Genomic DNA, 17,952 nt, shown 5'->3' with positions numbered 1-17,952 from the left:
AGGGGAGATGCCTCAAAGTCCACTGATCTACTTGGACCTCTTGCTATTTTTCTATAACGTGGTACCACATTGTTGCAACCCATATTGCATTTTACATCTGTGTATAATTACATGGAGAAGACAGCTGTGCTGAGGGCAGACAGATTTATCGAGGATTTGAGTGGAGACTGTTGTATGAACAATTTTTTTTTTATTCCTTGTCTCCCTCTTTTACAGTATGTTACATCCAGTAGAGTGACAAAAAAAAACTTAGGAGAGTAAAAGCCAAGAGGATGCTGCTAGTACACAGTGAAGTGTTGTTCATTACACTGCTGTCAAGGGGAGAACCCATACAAACCAGCCATCTCTGGGCCAGAACTGTCCGCACACCGTCCCTAACATAATTGATGATGCCTTTGACAAACAAGGCCATTGTCATGCTGGCTCGTGTTTTGTTAGACAGGGAGGTGGATAAAGAGAAGACTCAGGTTTGCCAAGAGGAAAGAAGCAAAACTCTGCCGGGGAAGGTTCTTTGTTAAATATTGGGAAATGTGAAAGGATGGGTTTTTGGAAACTTGCATTTTTGTTCTTTTAGTTATGAGGTTTATTTGCAAATCTATGATACCATTAAGCAGATAAAACCCAGTCGTCAACAACGGCCCCTTCAGCATGTGGCAAGTGAGCTCTTATTTGGGGAGTTTCCTTAGATGCATAACTGATTTTGGCCATAACACTCTGTAAGCCAGACAATGTACACACCCAAGCTGAAATGCTAAATAAACACAGACTGAGTAAAGCATTTGCAAGCCACTTGTATAACTCATCTGAAAGTGTTGTACATTTATTGATCTGGCTTGCTCTCTGATCCACCAGAAGGCTGTCCATGTTTCTAATTGGGAAATATGCCCCACAGTTCATTTGGGAACATCAGTTTTCATCAACTGCAGTCCTGAAATAAATTAAAAACCAAACCCAAAACCCAACAACAAACAAAACAACAATAAACCATGCTTTTTTCTACCTCCTTATCAGCTGTCAATGCTGTCATTCACTGTCCTGCAATACTTTCCCTTGGGGATAGGCTGGGAGAAGGCCTTGTCTTGAATCAGAATCTGGACTCAGTAATAGGGAGGCTAATGATGCTAAGGATATACCCATCTGTTATGTGACCCTCACAGATAAAACATGAAAACTGGAAGTAAAATAGGAATGAAGACAGATCCAGAAGTTGCAGAAACATGAGGAATTTCAGGTGAAAACTCCACAGGTAGATCATATCTACAGAGATACTAGAATGAAATCAGAAACCTGGATTCAAGCCAACACAGATGTTGGCAACCTCTGACTTCTTGTCAACCTCAGACAACTTGCATTAAAGAAAGAGTGTTTCTGCTCCTTATCCCCAAATCTATGGCATCCATTTTTTTTCAGTGGTGGATGGAACTAAATGTCTTCTTTTTTAGGATGATGTAGTCAGCCCTGCAAAAATCTGGGCAAAAGTAATTCAAGTTGAGCAGTGACAAATCAGAACTTGCCTTTGAAACTGTCAATGCTAATGAGCGCTTCGTTGTTACACCTGCTCTCCAGAACTGACAGCAAAATCCCTGGGTTTGCTCCCAAAGTCAAGACTGCTTTGTGGCAAACAGGCGAGCCTGCTGCCATCCGCCAACCAGCTCATTGTGTTGAGTACATTGCCCATGACAGCACGCTTATTTTCTGTCCTTAGGCTATTGTGCTAGTGTCCCTTGAAAACAACTGACTGAGATCTGTCTACAGCAGAGTGTAATAATATTATTAAAAATACTGGCATAAAGAACACAGGGCATGGTGAAAAAAATAACTATGTAGTAAGCAGATCATAAGAAAAATGCCTATTAAACAAAACTGCTCACCCTTTTTCTCATTCTGTTTTTGGAAGATATTTTTTCTTGAGCATCAGATGTGAGGTTCCAGATGAAAGTGAATCTGCACTTGCTACAGTTAACACTCTTTGTAGTCATATACTTCCCCTCCCCTTGGAAAATGACGTGTGGAATCAGAGCATTCATTTGTTCTAGTATCTGTGAGCTCATGAAGAAAAGTAGTTTGATTAGTAGCAATGATGGGCAAACTTCAAAAGCTTTGGAGATCATGTTTGGTTCAGATAACCATCCAAAAGGCTGGCCCCTGATCCAAGCTATCCAAACACCTTGGGTGTCCAACATTTAACCGAAAATCTCTGTTAAAGCAGGTCTTAGCCGTAACAGTTTTATTTCTCTCCTTTTCCAGATGGATGATGTAGTGATGCATTTACTCCTCAGTCTCTGCTACAAGCAAAAGCCAGGGCACAACGCTTTGTTAATATATAAGTTCAGCTTAGTTCTCCTTTTAATCTAATTTGTTTGAATATCAAAATGGGTGGGTATGTTTATTGTTTTTATTTTACCTATGCAGAGCTGTTGGCACAAGGCTTGACCATTTCAGCTTGTCTCTTCTCTGATAAGAAGTCAACTGAGCCTGGCTTTGTACCACTATAGATATGGATAATATAGATATGACTTTCCACCTCACTCCCTTATGCTGTCACCTTGGGAATATACTGGTGGCATGGGACTATGGCAATTTGTTGTATTTGAAGGCAGAATGGCCATCAGGAGCTGTAACTATACTGTTGTGTTGTCTTGAGTTGCCAAGGCTGGTGTCAAACAGGCAATAGAGTTGAAGATGTTTGGTTTTTATCTCTTGTATTGCCCTTCAGCTATATATGAAGCATGTTTAGTGAGTTTAGAGATCCTCTCCCATTCTGTCACCTTTTCTTTCAAAAAGTCTGCTTATGTATTTGTACAATAAATTTAATGAGTTTCCCCACACACGTACAGTACTGCATGGTGAGACATCCCTTAGATCTCACAGTGAAGGAAATTTGTGGACTTCTTGGAGGCAGAAATTGAAGAAATATTTCAGGTCATGTGAACCACCTGTGTAAGCCACAACTAGTCCCAGAAGAAACACTAGTTTGTTTCATAGGAAAGAATGCAGGCAGTAGTTATCATTTGAGACCATATCCATGATAGTGCATCTCTCTGTGAATCACCTGAAAGCTGCTTGAGAATTGAACACACAGTGGAGGCCCCCTGCCACTGCTTCAAAACCCTGTATGTTCAAGATTTGTGGAGCAGGAAAGAATTGACTTTCACACACATGGGTCTTAGTTGGATGTGTTTTGCTGTGCTTAATGAGTTATACAGAAAAAGAATATTGCAAGCATAGGCTGACAATGCAATGGTTACCTGCATCGTTTCAATATAAAACTGCTGAGTATCAGGAAGAGGGAAGGGGTCTATCAACCTTGCAAAAATGTCACTTAACCTGATGACCCCTGGGCACACAATCTCAGTCACCTCTTACCGTATTTCCATAGCTTGCTCCTGCCAGCCAATGGGTTCAGCCAACGCAACTTTCAGCAGAAGCTGGCGATGCCACCCCAAGACGGGATTCTGCTACTGCAAGCCAGGTGTGGCGGGCCCCAACTGCGATAGATGTCTCATGGGCTACTGGGGCTTTGGAGAGAATGGCTGTCGTCCTTGTGACTGTGCCAGAGACTGCGACCAGCATACTGGAAACTGTTTCAATGGGTAAAGAAGCCCTTTTTTGGGTTCGCTTTGAGATGGGATTCTATAAAAATGAAACGAAATTTAACTGAAATAGTGCAGTGATGACAGTAAATGGAGGATGCTGGAGAGGACCAGGGGATGCACATAGTTTGAAAAAGTGGCTGTAAGTCATAAAATGTATCTTGGATTCCATTTGGTGGCTGGCACACTTGTAAACCCATTGTATTATCCAAGGCAAACTAGAAATGATGACTTTTGCAGTAACAGGCAAGTCCACAGCACCAAAGTAGTCTGTACAGCATTTCTAAATGCACCTGTTTGCCTTGGAAATAAATGTAAGAGTCTGGAGTGCTTGCCTTTCCTCTGTGACCAGGGTAAAAAGATACAAGGTCTCCCTTTTTGTTTCTGGAAGGCAGGCATCTGCACCCCAAACATGCTTTAATCTCAGTACAGGAATCTCATGGCTTGCTTGCCGACTGGCTGCAGTTTTATTGGTCCTGCAGGTGTCCTTAGTTCCTAGTAATGCCAGCAAGTGACCACTAACTTTGAGTTACTTGGTTGTTCAGTAAAAATAAACAAAATAAAAAACCAACAAAACCAAAAATAACCTAAAAAAAAAAAAAAAGTAAGAAAGGCTCAATACACAGTTATTTCATAAAAATAGTAAGTCAGCATTGCTGAGGCCTAAATAAAAGCCTAGATCTTGTGGTTTCTCTGTATGGCATGAGGTTTTGCTCTTATTTACACTCCCAACCAGAAGAGAGAAAGTTTACCTGTCTGGATGCAGCTACATGCTATGACCACTTGCTTCCCACCCACCTTGTGTTCTAACCGAGTCTTCTCTTTTTATTCCCTTCCAGCTATGACAATGAGCCATTCTTTAATATCCCCATTGGGGGACGAATCCCTGACCTTGTGCAAACACCAATTAATGAGAGTGAGGATGAGTGGAAGTGGAATGACCACGAGCAGGGATTCTCTGCCCTGAGGCACCCAGGTACAGCCCAGAGTCTGGGAACAGCTGGAAGCTTCCCTCTGTGCCAGCTCTTTCTTCTCTTCACCCCTACTTAAATTCTCCTACTCATCTCTAGCTCCAATCTGTCCCCCATCTGCTGGCAATATCTGCTGATTTGAACTATCGTTGGTTATTATTATACCTACATTGTTATTTTCCAAACAAGGCTCTATTTTTTTCTAGCACTTTGTTTTTGGAAACTGATGAGACATAATTAAGATTGTGTGAAAAAACACGCCCCATTTGTGGTCCTAATTATAGTCACAATGCTTATGAATTTGCACAGCTTCTCAAGTATTCAGTTTCCCACAACTTCAGATGCCATTTGTAAAAATACCACGTCAGCTGTCACTGAAACGCAGCCACGTCTGGGGTGGCACGCAAATGGTTTTAAGAATAAGGAATTCCTCATGGCACAACAGCTCAAAAGAGAAAGCAAAGAGTTACTATGCTGTATCCAGCTAATGTCATAAAGTAAGCAAGCTTTTAGAACGAGGTGGAGTCTTTAATACTTGAACTGTTGTTGGTTTTGCTTGCCACATGTGAAAGTCAGCACTTACTAGCATCAACGACTTGGTAAGGCCCAGAGGTAACAGTGCCACCTGTTTCATATCAAGACTTCCCCTGAGAGGCATATTACCTTAATAACAGCAAAGTTCAGCATTTCTTAGCTTATGTGATTGAATAAAATGTATTTTTACTTACTTGATTTATACCTGGGTCCAACAAAACTCTATTAAATATCAGTTTATTATCTATATAATAGGCCCCATGAGGGCCTCATTTTACTCAACAGTACTGATAAGATGTCAGACAAATTATTGTATCATCTAACAAGTAACACATTTGCAAATAACTGAGTTCACTCTCAACCTTCAGATCCACCCATATTATAGAAGTTAGATACATCTAACTTTATAACTGAATAGCATGTGCTTTTCTTTCCTCTCTCATGTCCTGGCTCTTCTCCAACACCTTGTGTTCTGTGGTTTTCCTGCTAGAAAAGTGTGTGTGCAAAGAGAAGGTGCTTGGAAGTGTCACTGACTTCTGCCAAATGAAATATGCTTATGGTAAGTGAGTGATGTGCCCTCAAGGTATGATACTTTCACTATGTTGTTTATGCGTGTTATTAGCTGATAGCAGGGAAGGATTACAGAATTGGCAAAGTCATGAAATAAGAGGTAGGATTTCCTCTGCCTTTTTTGTCCAGTGACACATCCAACTTTTGATCAGAGCTGAGCAGTGAATAGCCTATTTCATACCAGGTTCCTTGGTGTCTCCTTTCCACTTTCATTTTTTGCAGCAGGAGTGCTACAATTTGAAGTCTGCAGAATGGTTGACCTCTAGATCAAGAATAAATGATAAAAGCCTTGCATATAACCTGCCATTGCTTTTGCACTCATTGTGCAGGCTCAAATGGCCATGCTTGCTTACCGAGAATGTATTTAATACCGTGGGTTATGAACACCTGGTTCATACCATCACATGAAGAAAGGAAGGCTTTGAGGTTTGATGTGCTTGTGTCATGACACAACAAAGCCTGCTTGTGGGGCCTATCTGGATGAGTCTACTCTGCCAAAAAGTTATGGATCCTACCAAGTTAAAGGAGCAGAAATTTATCATGGCAACCAGATGTTAGACCACAAAACAAAAATACTTTTTCTGGCTTGTTGTGCAATCATGGAATTTCACCATGTGACATGCCTACAGTCTGACAGGAAACTTCCTGACTTCCTTCCTGTGGAGGAGACAGTCCCTTCCCACAGGACACAAATTTTGAAAGGTCAGAGGTAAAGCTATACAAATTCAACACAGGTTTTCAAATTGTCAAATATAAGGCAAATAATCAGTGTGCTTCTATCAGACTGTTAACAGCTGATCTGTTTTTGCACCCTTCCTCTGCCTACACACAAGTGCTTTACTATGAGTTCCAGGTGTTTGACAGCAACCCATTAAAGAGCAGTTGATAAATAACATGGTGAAAGGATTAGGTAATTCAACAGAAAAAGCCAGTTTTCCTTCTCTAAACTCATTTAGAAGGAATTATGAATGCCATGGAACACAACTTCTGTAAAACTTCAGTGTTTTTCATGTCTTCTTCCAAGGTGTTAAATCGCTTAGAAATTCATTGTTGTCTTATCTTGATGTTTTCTGGCAGTGATAAAAGCAAGAATCCTATCAGCTCATGACAAAGGGACGCATGCAGAAGTTGTTGTGAAAGTGAAGAAGATCCTGAAATCAGGCAAAGTGAAAATTGCTCGGAGCAACAGAAGCATTTACCCCGAATCCTGGACCAACAGGGGATGTACCTGTCCCATTCTCAATCCTGGTAAGGACAAAATGCTTGTAGCACTTGTTCTGTGGGGTCACACTCAGGTGTTCATCAGTCTCGTCTATATCTGCACTGCTGCAAATCAGGAATAACTCCTTGGAAAGAAGAAAGTCACGTAGCGTGAGTGATAGAGATCAAAACCAACTGTGGTAAAGCAGTTCCAGGTAACATAAAGCAGAGTAAACCTATTTCTTTCTGTGGACTATTAAGAAAAATGCCAGCTGTAAGGCACTCCAGGTTTAAACACTCAAAGCCAAACCACGCTTCCTTGTGGTGGGTGTGCTAGGTGGAACCTTTATCTATTGGACAGTAGCTAGACTTAAACTATCTTCAACAGCTACTGTATGAGCAGTTCAGCTACTCCAGCCCACAGCTTGCTTCCCCTGTAAACAGTGGTGACAATTCTGAGTTTTCTGATAACAGTTCATTAAACATCTGTGAGACACAATGAGTGAATGATCACCTATTAGGGTGCCCCATCACTGCAGGTTAGCTCTCTGATCCTGCTGTGAATGCCTGATGGTTCTGTTTCCTGAGGTCTGAATTGCTGTAGTCTCCCAACTGCGAGAAGGGAGCGTGGATTGCTGTGGCAGAACACACAGCTGTCACACTGAAGAGCCATGCCAGCTGAGCTGCATAGGGCACGTAGATTAATCCAGCCCTTCAGGCTGCTCAACAGCCAGCCCGCATGCAGCCTCTCTCAGGCACTTCAGTAATTGTGTTTATTTTGTTTCTCTCCAGAACACTGACAATGTGGTCTTTCTGTTGCCAAGAGTTTCAACTCTGAGTTCCTTCTTGTCTTTACTCCAAAAAGTTTCGTTCCACAGATGGAACCCAAAGAACTGCTCTTTGGAAGTTAAGTGGGTGGATATAAAAAGGTTGTCTGCCTTCCATCAGGATGGATGTAGAAATCTCAGCTAAGATCAAACAGCCAGCACAAAATTTTACAATAACAAGTAAAATTAAACAAACAGAAAACAGCAAACAAAAAAAAACTATTCTTTGTGTATGACTTTAAAACACTTTTCTTCCCTGAACACCTCCACATAGAGGCTGCTGAAAATAAAAGATCATAAACTGCCAGTGTAAATCTAGTCGTGCATAGCATATTCTGGCACTGGCAAAACCAGAAAATACACATGTGCAGTCCATGTTCCACACATCTATTAATAATACTACAAAACCAAAATATCCAGCCCCACACGTAATTTGCAGTGGGTGCCTCTCATTTCCTCCAAGTTCTGATCACTGAGGGAATTGTAATTGTCACAGTTGATAAAATACAATGAGTGCTTATCTATCTAAGTCAGGGACAGGATTTTCAGTGGTACTTGTTCGTAGTCTGCACGTGCAGTTACCTACTTTTTTGTTCACAGACTTTGTTCTTTGAGGCCCATATACCTGTATCTTAAAGTTATAGGTCTAGAAGTCTGGCTTACTATTATCATATATATAAATTGAATTCTGCTACTCATTATACCTATACAGGCCAGAAGTAATGCTACTGAAGCACGCAGAGTTAGACTGGCTTAAAACAAAGGTCAGAAGTAAGACTCAAAACTGGTCACCTGCACACTGAGGCAGTGAATTCACAAGTGGTAAACCCACTGGAACTAAATCAATTTGTAATTGCAATTTCTGCACGTAATTGCATGACATTTAACCCGTGTGGCCAGGAGTCAGCACTGACAACATGCCCACAAAGGCATGTATATAGGTAAGACTGCACGTGCACAAGCTGGGATATAAAAACTGCAGGAAGCTAAATGCCACAATATCACATGCCAGATCATTAAGAAATTGTGAAATTCTGAAATTCTGTTTAGTCTTACTCTCTTCTTAGTTTACTTTTTTTTTTTTTTTTTTCCTCCTTTAAACTAGGTACTGACTACCTTATAGCAGGCCAGGAAGACTCTAGGACCAGCAAACTTCTTGTGAACATGAACAGCTTGGTTAAACCCTGGAAAGCACATTTGGGAAAACAAGTAGCAGATATTCTTCGAACTGGGTGCAAGTAATTTCTGCTTCAAAACTTACAGTGATGAACTTTGCCTTTTAATAACACTGCAGTGAAAGGTTTAGGTAGTTTGTATGTTTCCATTCATTGTGCTCCTAGCTGAAGTGACAAAGGCAGGCTCACCACCCTTTCTCCTTTCATTTCCCTGGACAGAAAACTTTGGGACATGACTTTTTTTTTCCAGCAATGCACAGCCTTATCACACAAAATGAACTAGTGCATCATATGTAGGTTGCAAGTCAGTTTTTAATTTGAGCCTGATTCCATGTATCCAGAGAATCATTTTACAAGGCCAAACTGAAGCTATGGATCAGTGTTTCCATACTTCAAGTCAGAGCCTGATACAAGCATGTATAAGCTGCTTACATAATGCATTCATTACTGGGGTGTAGTTTTCTTTATGTAAGTGACCACTAACAGGCAGCAATTTCTTTCAGCTTTACAAGTGGCATAATAGTAGACAAGTATGTCAAACATAATAATTACCTACAAGAGCTCAGATATTTTTATTTACCATCGAACTGTTGTTATGCCAATATAACATGCTGCTTTCTAGAGGACAATATTATCACACTGCTGAACAGAAACTAACATGGGACTTAGATCGGACAAGGCTCTATAGATGTACATTGCTATCATCAGTGCTTAGTGATGAGGCCTGCTGCAAAAAGCAACTTGATTCCAAATCCAACTTGTGCTCTCTAAGGTCATTTTGCTCTTTCCTGTAGTACTTGAGTCTGTAACACCACACAAAGGTTTCACAATGATTACCACCAAAAAGCCTTATGCTAGGAAAGAGCCAAAAGAATTGAAGAACGTCAGCTGCTCTACTGTTGAATTTGTAATTCTACAAAAGCTACAGAAGTAGGCGGAGGTAAATTGGTTGGCTGGACTGCGTTTTAGATGAGGTAGCTGTGAGAGAGATGTGGTACTGTTAGATGAGGTACTGTGAGAGCAACCTGGCTATTCGAGCTGTGCTCAAGACCACTGCCATTTGATTTGCACTTAGTGCTTTCATTCTGCTTTATTTGTCTTGGTCATACTCAAGGTTAAGATCTGAACCTAGGCTGCCTTCCCATCGCACCTGAGGATTGCTTCTCCCCCCAGAAATATAGGGGAGGTTAACAGCTGCCCTCTAGATAGTAGTTCTGTTCTGTAAAAGCATTCTTTCTAAATCTGTTTCACTGTTCTCCAAAGGAAAGGAGAGGTAGCTACTTAAATTGTTCCCTAACACAGCATTTTGAGGAAAGCGTAGTTCAAGACTCTGTCTGTGGGAGAGGGGACTCACGAGCAAATGAAGCTCATTGGAACGCCTTCCATCGTTAAGTAAAGCAAAAATTACAATGGATTAGTCTGTACTTTCAGGTGGTTACAAGTGCCACTTCCGTATATTTCTGCTCCATGTCTATTACTTGAGCTCTCAAGAAAGATGAGGTATCTTAATTTAGCACTCCTTGACTGGTGCATGGAGTATCTAGGAAAACCTTAAGCTAATGCACAAGGATGTCTGTTCCAGGCTACATTCAGGCCATCAGTTTGTTCTCTTTATCACTGAGAACCTGAACAAATGAGCTTCATTAATTCCATGTCAGTTTTCCTTTTAACTTTGTATTGGTTGAACAGCTGAAAAATCTTCAGGTCATTTGGAAGTGGGCGATAGGCAGATATTTACAAAATGAAAGCACCGCTTTTCTCCTAACTGTGCGTAGTGTTTCTTCCCCTTCCTTTTCAAGTGCTCCCCTTCTCCATTGCCACTGATATTCCTCTTCCCTTCTATTTATTTGTTGTTGCTAAACTGGTATCCAAGTATATGGCATCTCCAACAAGCCATTTAATTAATGCAATAAAACACATTTTAACAAGGATATTTGGCTTAATTTATATTAAGCTTATAGAAGTTAAAGCATAACAACTGCTTTCTTTATAGTCTTCAGGCTGTCTGCACAAAAAGATTGATGATCTTCCTTCCAAGTAGCAATAAAGATGTGCACATTAATTTATACTCTGTTCTCAAAGGGCCTCTCAGTATAAATGAAAATCAAGTGAAGGTTTATAACTAAGTTAAGGAACATGCTTTTCAACACAGACCATTTTACCTGTGGGGCATCCCATTTACCAGTGATCATATTCCACTTTGGTTTACAGTCAGTATTGTATTAAAGCAAACTTCCATGTTTCAATTTTTGTGCCAGATGGATGGTTTTGTGGAGAGAGTAAACAGCTGCATAGTTCCTTCTGTGGGCGAAAATTATTTGTTACAGGGTCATTCACAAGTATTTCCAGCAACTGCTAGGAGAAATACCATCTGTAACGCAAATATTCATACCCCAGCATGTTCTCTTAGGGCCTACTGTAATACAGCGATTAATAACTACCATACTGCAAACACTGCTGTGTGCAAAGATTGCCATCAATATATCACACACTTCAAATATCTCAAAACTGGGTGACATCCATACACAGTGAGGTGTGTGTAGGGGGTGACCCTAAAAACATTCGACCAATTTATTTTCCTAGTTTCCCATTTTTTTGGATCTCAAATTTATTTGCTCATAGCTGTATAGTTAAGTGTAATTTATTCCCTCTATTAGAAACAATGCACATTTTATTCCAACTACTAGTTCTCATTTAATGGCTTTGCTCTGTATAGTAACAGGTATTCCGTAAGTATGGAATTTAATTTCAAAGTACAAAATGAAAGCATATGATGGTGAGTCAACACTGCAAGTTGACTTTTTATGTCTCTGTCTGCTGATCTGGTATCTGAATTAACAGAGAAGAAAAATCAAAGAATGAAGTTCCAGCCCATACTATCACATGCAATCTATTTGTTCTGCAGTGTTAAAAATCCAAGTAGTCTATCTGAAAATAAGTATTGAAAATTAGTCAACATGAACTGCAGAAATCAAGTTAGATAGAACAGCTACTGATTAACATGCTAATGAGAAAGTTTAAGTGATCACTATGTGACTCAGGAAAGGAAAAAAAAAAAAAGTTATTTTCTTGCGTATTGGTATCTGAAAAGATGAGCATGAGACAGCAAGATGACAACTGTTTTCCTAGCAGGAGCCGTTACATATTTCTCAGAACAAGTACACACGGTCATGGCACAATAAATTAACAACAGCAAAAAAACCCTGCCACAGAAGATCTCTCTTTCCAAGAGGAATTGTTTTGTAGGTCTGTATTCAATATCAAGTATCTTGTGCCCATCTGTCATAGGTGGCACAACAATATAAATAGCACTAACATGGAGAAAAATATGTATTTGCCCAATACAGAAGTGGCTGGACAGCTTCTTTCAGTACTAGCGCCCACCTTAAAAGATGTCCCCATGAACAACCCTACAACACCCACATGGATAAGGTGTCTCAGGAGCAGCAGCAATCACATACCAAACAGTAGCAATAATGCATCACTTGGAAATCCTGCATAAGGATTAAATAAAAGCATTTACCCACAAGACAAATCTGGAAAGCTGTGGAAAATTTGTAATAGTGCAGGCAATTGCTTGAAGGGGAAGCACATTTAAGTTTCCACAGCAGCAAGCTTGGTATTGCTGGTCAAAACAGCTCTCTAGCAGCTGTACAGCATGTGCAGCCATTAACACATGGTCACTCTTGCAACACGTACCCCAAAGCATTAAATTAGTTAATTAAGTGGCCATTGTGAGTGCACAGCCTTAACTCCAATGTAGTAACATATCATTACTAATGCTTCTTCCTCTGCTGCTCCTGGCAAGCAGCTAAGGAAAATCTATCTACGCACAACCTTGTGCAGTGCTCTTTGGAAAACGGCTCATTGCTATGAAGAACAAGTTTTCTCTGTAGTGTTTACTGTGTCTCATGATTTTTCCATGCTGCTTGATGTAAGTTTTCTTTGAATTAATATAATTCATCTGATGTGCTCTCTGAAGAATCCCCCAAACCTGGAAGAGCTAGTGTGTTATTTGTTAAGTGTTACAGCACATTCTTTTTTGTACTTAAAACTTCAATTAAAAATACTCAAAACATTTACAATGATGTGAGGTTTGGGATCTATTTTTAAAATTTTAAACCACACAATCCTCAAACCACATGCACATTAATTCTTTTAAAATTAATAAACCACAAGCATTACAGACATCAGGCTCTTGCTTCAACAGTCAGGCATAGTCAGGCAAATGGAGAAAAGCATTTAGCCAATAAGGCAACCATGATGGTTTTTTCTACTAACTTGTGAAAAAATGTCCATTTTGTATTAAAAGGTACAGACTGAACACAGAACAAGTGCTGTTGATTTATGCTAATCCAATAGCTGATTGAAATTCAATGCTGCAAGACCTTACATGCAGGTACTTGCAGGTATTTAATTCCCCATTAAAACACATACATGAAGTTTTACAAGTTTGAAGTCTTACCAGGTTCTTAACCACTTCTTTGCACATAGTTGATTTCTGGGATGCAAGACATGAAAATAGAAAGGTATTTTTGGTACATGGAAGATGCCTTACCTATAAATGCTCAGAACTTAGAAGGCTGCTTGTGTTAGTCCCCATGCTTAAAACCAAACCCAACAAATTATCAGAGACTTACCTTTGCAATTCTTTGTTGTAGTTGAACTTATTCTTCAATATACTGTGCAACTGGACCTCTGAGGCCTAACCTTCTTTCTTCATACAGTAATGACATGATAAATACTGCCATCACACTTTTGTCTTGCAGCTTGTGATGGGAAAGCCATGATGTACTACTTTTAAATGCACAGGTCTGAGTCCTGAATTAAAATTTAGTTTTAGGAGATTGTCCTACATTGGCTTATGTTGTCAGGGCAGCACTACACCTGACATAAAGCTGTTACATGGTACCAGTGTTGGGGGACAACACACACAACAAATTCTGGTAGACCAGATTCTCAGGACAGTGGCTCTTCTGTATTTAAAAAAACTAAGCCTAGCTCCGAAAATACTAACTCAAATATATTCAAAATATGGCTCTTCATGAGAAAAATCACAAGCACTGAGGGTATTTCAACCTTTACCTGTACAGGTAACATCTGTTAACAACATGTGTACACATTCCCAATATAAAAACAATGGTTATAAACAGAAGTAATTCTGAACCAGAATTACTATATATACAGCGTTGGAAATGCAAACTACAAGCACCAAACCCAACTATCAAATTCTGCCAACCCTAGCTTGTCCCATGCAATGCAGTCCCAAATCAGAACAGTATCAGCTGTATCCAACCTAGGTCATTTTTAGGCTCTTTGTATCTCAATGAGAAAGAAGGGGCCAAAGAAGGGAACAAAGCACCTGTAAGAAGAAAGGTGACTGGCTGCAGTGGAAGGGGGATGAAAAGAAAGCAGTAATAATATTTGGAAGTATATGAGAAGGGGACAACATAAAAAGGAAAAGGAACAGCGTGGAAACAGCATGGTAACAGCAAGAAAAAGCACTGGAAACAGATGCAGAAATCCAATACCCCTCTCTCATACAGCACCCTGTGAAAGGAATAAGATTATTTTGAGAAGATGCTTTCACCTTCTTAGGAAGCATAAAGGACTTGCCACTTTCAGAAACAAACAAATCAACAGGACCTGTCATCAGATCTGGTACAGCAAATCCTATGACCCTTCAAAGCGTTGTGGCATCCGGGTTAATCTGCACTGTGCAATCATTACAAATCTTCCTGTGCTCTTTGTTTTGGCTATAACAGGGCCTTCGTGAATGGTCTGCGCGCTGATTCATCAAGACTAGTCTGTAATGTGTTATTTTTTATTTATTTTATTTATTTTTTTACTAAATACATTTGTTACTGATTTAGAGATTGTATCTCCATTCAGGCTCTGACTGCTGACCATAGCTTATGCTAAGAACATGGAATTCACTAGAGGAAACACAAAAAGAAATAAAGAAAAAGTCCAAGGATTCCTGAGGAAAGTAAAGTCAGCAGCAGACAGGAGAAAATCAGAGCCCTGTGTTAGGCAGCCACGGCTGTACATTCTACGTCTGACACTACTGGAGGAAACATGTCACCTCATGCTTATTTTCTCTGAATTGAAAAAAATTTTTTTTTTTTTGTATACCAAGAAGCAACAGATGCTGCAGTCCCCATAACAAGGAGGACAAAAGGCCTATTGTTTAATGATTTCAATTAAATTAGCAAATGGCAGAAAATTAAGCAGCATTCCAAGCATTTCAGTGTTGCGTGGGGCTACTTTCAGTGGATCTGAATGCCTGAAAAGGCCTTTCCAGCTTGAACCACTGGCTGATGCACAGCATACTCTAACCATAAGCCCTTGTGCTTCTGGCAGAGATAGGCACAAAACCAAAAGCAAGCTTTTACTGATGCTATTAGCATGTTAACAGCAGCTGTCTGCACCGCTCAGTGTTAGTAAAAGCAGTTACATATTACATTCATTAATACTACAATATTTTAGCAGTCTTTGACATTATTTCTTGGTCTTCATAACATCAAGATATGTCAGTATTTGAGAGACAAGCTTCTCCTTGCATGCTTAGCTACAGAACTAGAACTCCAGTCATCTTACCCTAGCAGTCAAAATTAGTCTACAGTGAAGAGCACAAACCCACTAATATCTTACCATTTCAAGCCTACAGAACTTTGTGCTCTGGCTATGAATTTGATACCAAATTACATAGTTTGTATTTCAAATAGCCTAACACTTATAAATGAACACTACTAGGTACTGTTTGATATTACTGGGAAAGAATTATAACATTGGTATTGTAATTACTGCTGTACTTTTTGACCCTTCCTTTACTGGGGAGGACTTTTCTCTTAAGTTCTCAGTATTACTAGCAAACCATCAGCTCCAGACGGGTTACAAGCAGTTAAAAAAATAAAATAAAATAATAACTGCAGACAAGCTAGCACTGTTCTACAAAATTAAGTCATATTTAATGAATAGAGCTGATGAAAAATAAAGAACAAACTGCTGGTAGCTTCTCTACACTGTACGACAGTAACGGTTAGAATTTTAATGAGAAGTAAAACAAGTCTAGGAAGTATATACTATCCTTTTTTCTTCCCTAGGAATAAGAAAGTAGGTCCTACCTATTTAGATAACAACTTTCCTCAAAGAGATTCATTGACATGGGATCAGATAAGTGCCTTAGATGAACAGGAGACATTGCTGTAAGGTTTAACAAGGACGTTCTCAGTAAGAACTGGATAGAATCTAGATCTTGTTTCCAGCACAGCCCTGCCAGATTCCCAGATGTAACGATCCTTAAAATAAACTGTAAGATATACATCTCTCTCTTGATACCCTTGTGTACAGCATTCCTACCTAGTGCAGGGAAGAAGGCAAATAAAGGTCATTTTCACATCTGAAACAAGGTCATATCTCTAGGAAGATTACTAAGCACAAATTAATGCCAGGAAGTGGGCTGTATAACAAAAGAAAAAAAGATAATCAGCAAATAATTTTAAAATGTTCTGGAAATACAGTCGTAACTAATTTTAATCATTTTTCAGGAACTATATTTTAGAATATACAGTATATTAAAATATTTGCTAATAATAGGCAAGTGTTACAGAATCTTTATCAAAAGATGTGACACTTTCTCCATTATTTAAAGGTTAAGTCGATTGCAGGAACAATCCCATCCTAACAAGCAAGTTATCACAGATTATATATAAATTTGTGGCCTGCATCATACATGGGTTCCAAGTGACTGACAGCAGCCCTACCCAGCCTTCAGAATTACAGCTTGTTTCACCCGTGCACTAAGCCTGGAATTACAAGGACGTGAAGCATTACACACTAATATTGTACTTGTACAAGGCAGTATTTTAGGAGCAATGACAAAAATCAGTTAAATGGATAAAATCCAACTAGGATTACATTTGCACATAACTGTTTGCAAACTGCTAAACAGTTTGCATTAAAACCATGTTCTCTCATGTCTAGACATACTTTGTCTTGCTAACAGTTCCTTCCAGCTAAACTCTAATCAGCATTTCTCGATACTCAACAGTGTTTTTGTGAGTTTTTTTTTTTAAAGACAGAGAACAGAAAGGCACATAATTAAATAAAGATCAATTCTTTCATACTGAAATCTTTCCTTCCCTCCCAATGATTACTTTTGACCTGATACATAGGAGTACCTGGTAAAGCATTCCGATCACGGGAAAGTAACCCCATGCAAGCAATTTCTCAGAAACATTTAAATCTACAACTCACACCCAAGATTTTGTAGTTCACTGAGACAGACAGAGAACCTACGTATTATTTATACAGCAAATAAGAAACACATTAGAACAAGACAGCATTATACAGCTACAAGTTTTCTATCTAGACAACAAGACAACTTCTTATCTGTTTATTTCATGAGTTTGCCACACACTACGTGGGATCATTTTATCATCCAATTAAACTAGATGATAAACTAGTGAAAAAAAAAAGACGGGGCAGGTGAAAAAGACCAGAAATGTTTCCACTTCTAGAGGGCTTATCCAGAATACAAATGCAGTGAAATTATGACACTTTCTAATTTGACAGGGAGAGGGGGGAAAAGAAAATGAATTTCCACACAGATGGCTTGAAGATTATAGCTGAGTCCCTTTCTTAAAACATCTCAAACACATTACATAGAGGTTTTCAAAGCTTCTAGTATAAAGCCCTAACATATACACTGTATTTGTACCAAATCTAGCACAACAGGTTACCAAGCCACAGCAGGTTCAAACAGAAACAACTCCACCCTAAACAATCCTTCAAATACGTTAGATTATATGCTGTGATTTCCCTCTGTCCGTATAGCTTCAGGATCCTAACTACTGTGGCACCAGGATTCTTATGTTTTATGTTGTGTACACAGATGCTATAAAACACTTGTTACAGAGGACAAATCCAAAACCTGTAGAGCATTGAGGCAACGTGGGAAAGAAAAGCAGAGAAGAAAAAATCCAAGACAAACAAACAGGTCTTAGAACAGAGCACCCCTTCACAACCTGCTATTGCTCCGTCACAAATAACGCATTGGATTTCCATTTGAACAACCAAA

General features: G+C 39.4%; 1 protein-coding gene across 1 annotated transcript in view; it reads left to right on the top strand.

Annotated features, from left to right (window-relative positions):
* Positions 1-13,332, top strand: part of LOC137862721 (netrin-4-like) — a 53,227-nt gene extending 39,895 nt beyond the window's left edge. The window contains exons 6-10 of the mRNA XM_068695020.1: positions 3,380-3,593; positions 4,433-4,569; positions 5,589-5,657; positions 6,746-6,916; positions 8,801-13,332. Coding sequence (XP_068551121.1) covers positions 3,380-3,593; positions 4,433-4,569; positions 5,589-5,657; positions 6,746-6,916; positions 8,801-8,937 — 728 coding nt within the window. The 3' untranslated portion in view covers positions 8,938-13,332. The remainder of the gene's footprint in view (positions 1-3,379; positions 3,594-4,432; positions 4,570-5,588; positions 5,658-6,745; positions 6,917-8,800) is intronic.
* The last annotated feature ends 4,620 nt before the right edge of the window (positions 13,333-17,952 follow it).

This window comes from Anas acuta, chromosome 11 (assembly GCF_963932015.1).
Source record: "Anas acuta chromosome 11, bAnaAcu1.1, whole genome shotgun sequence".
Taxonomy (NCBI): domain Eukaryota; kingdom Metazoa; phylum Chordata; class Aves; order Anseriformes; family Anatidae; genus Anas; species Anas acuta.
This window is presented reverse-complemented; position numbering and strand designations above follow the sequence as displayed.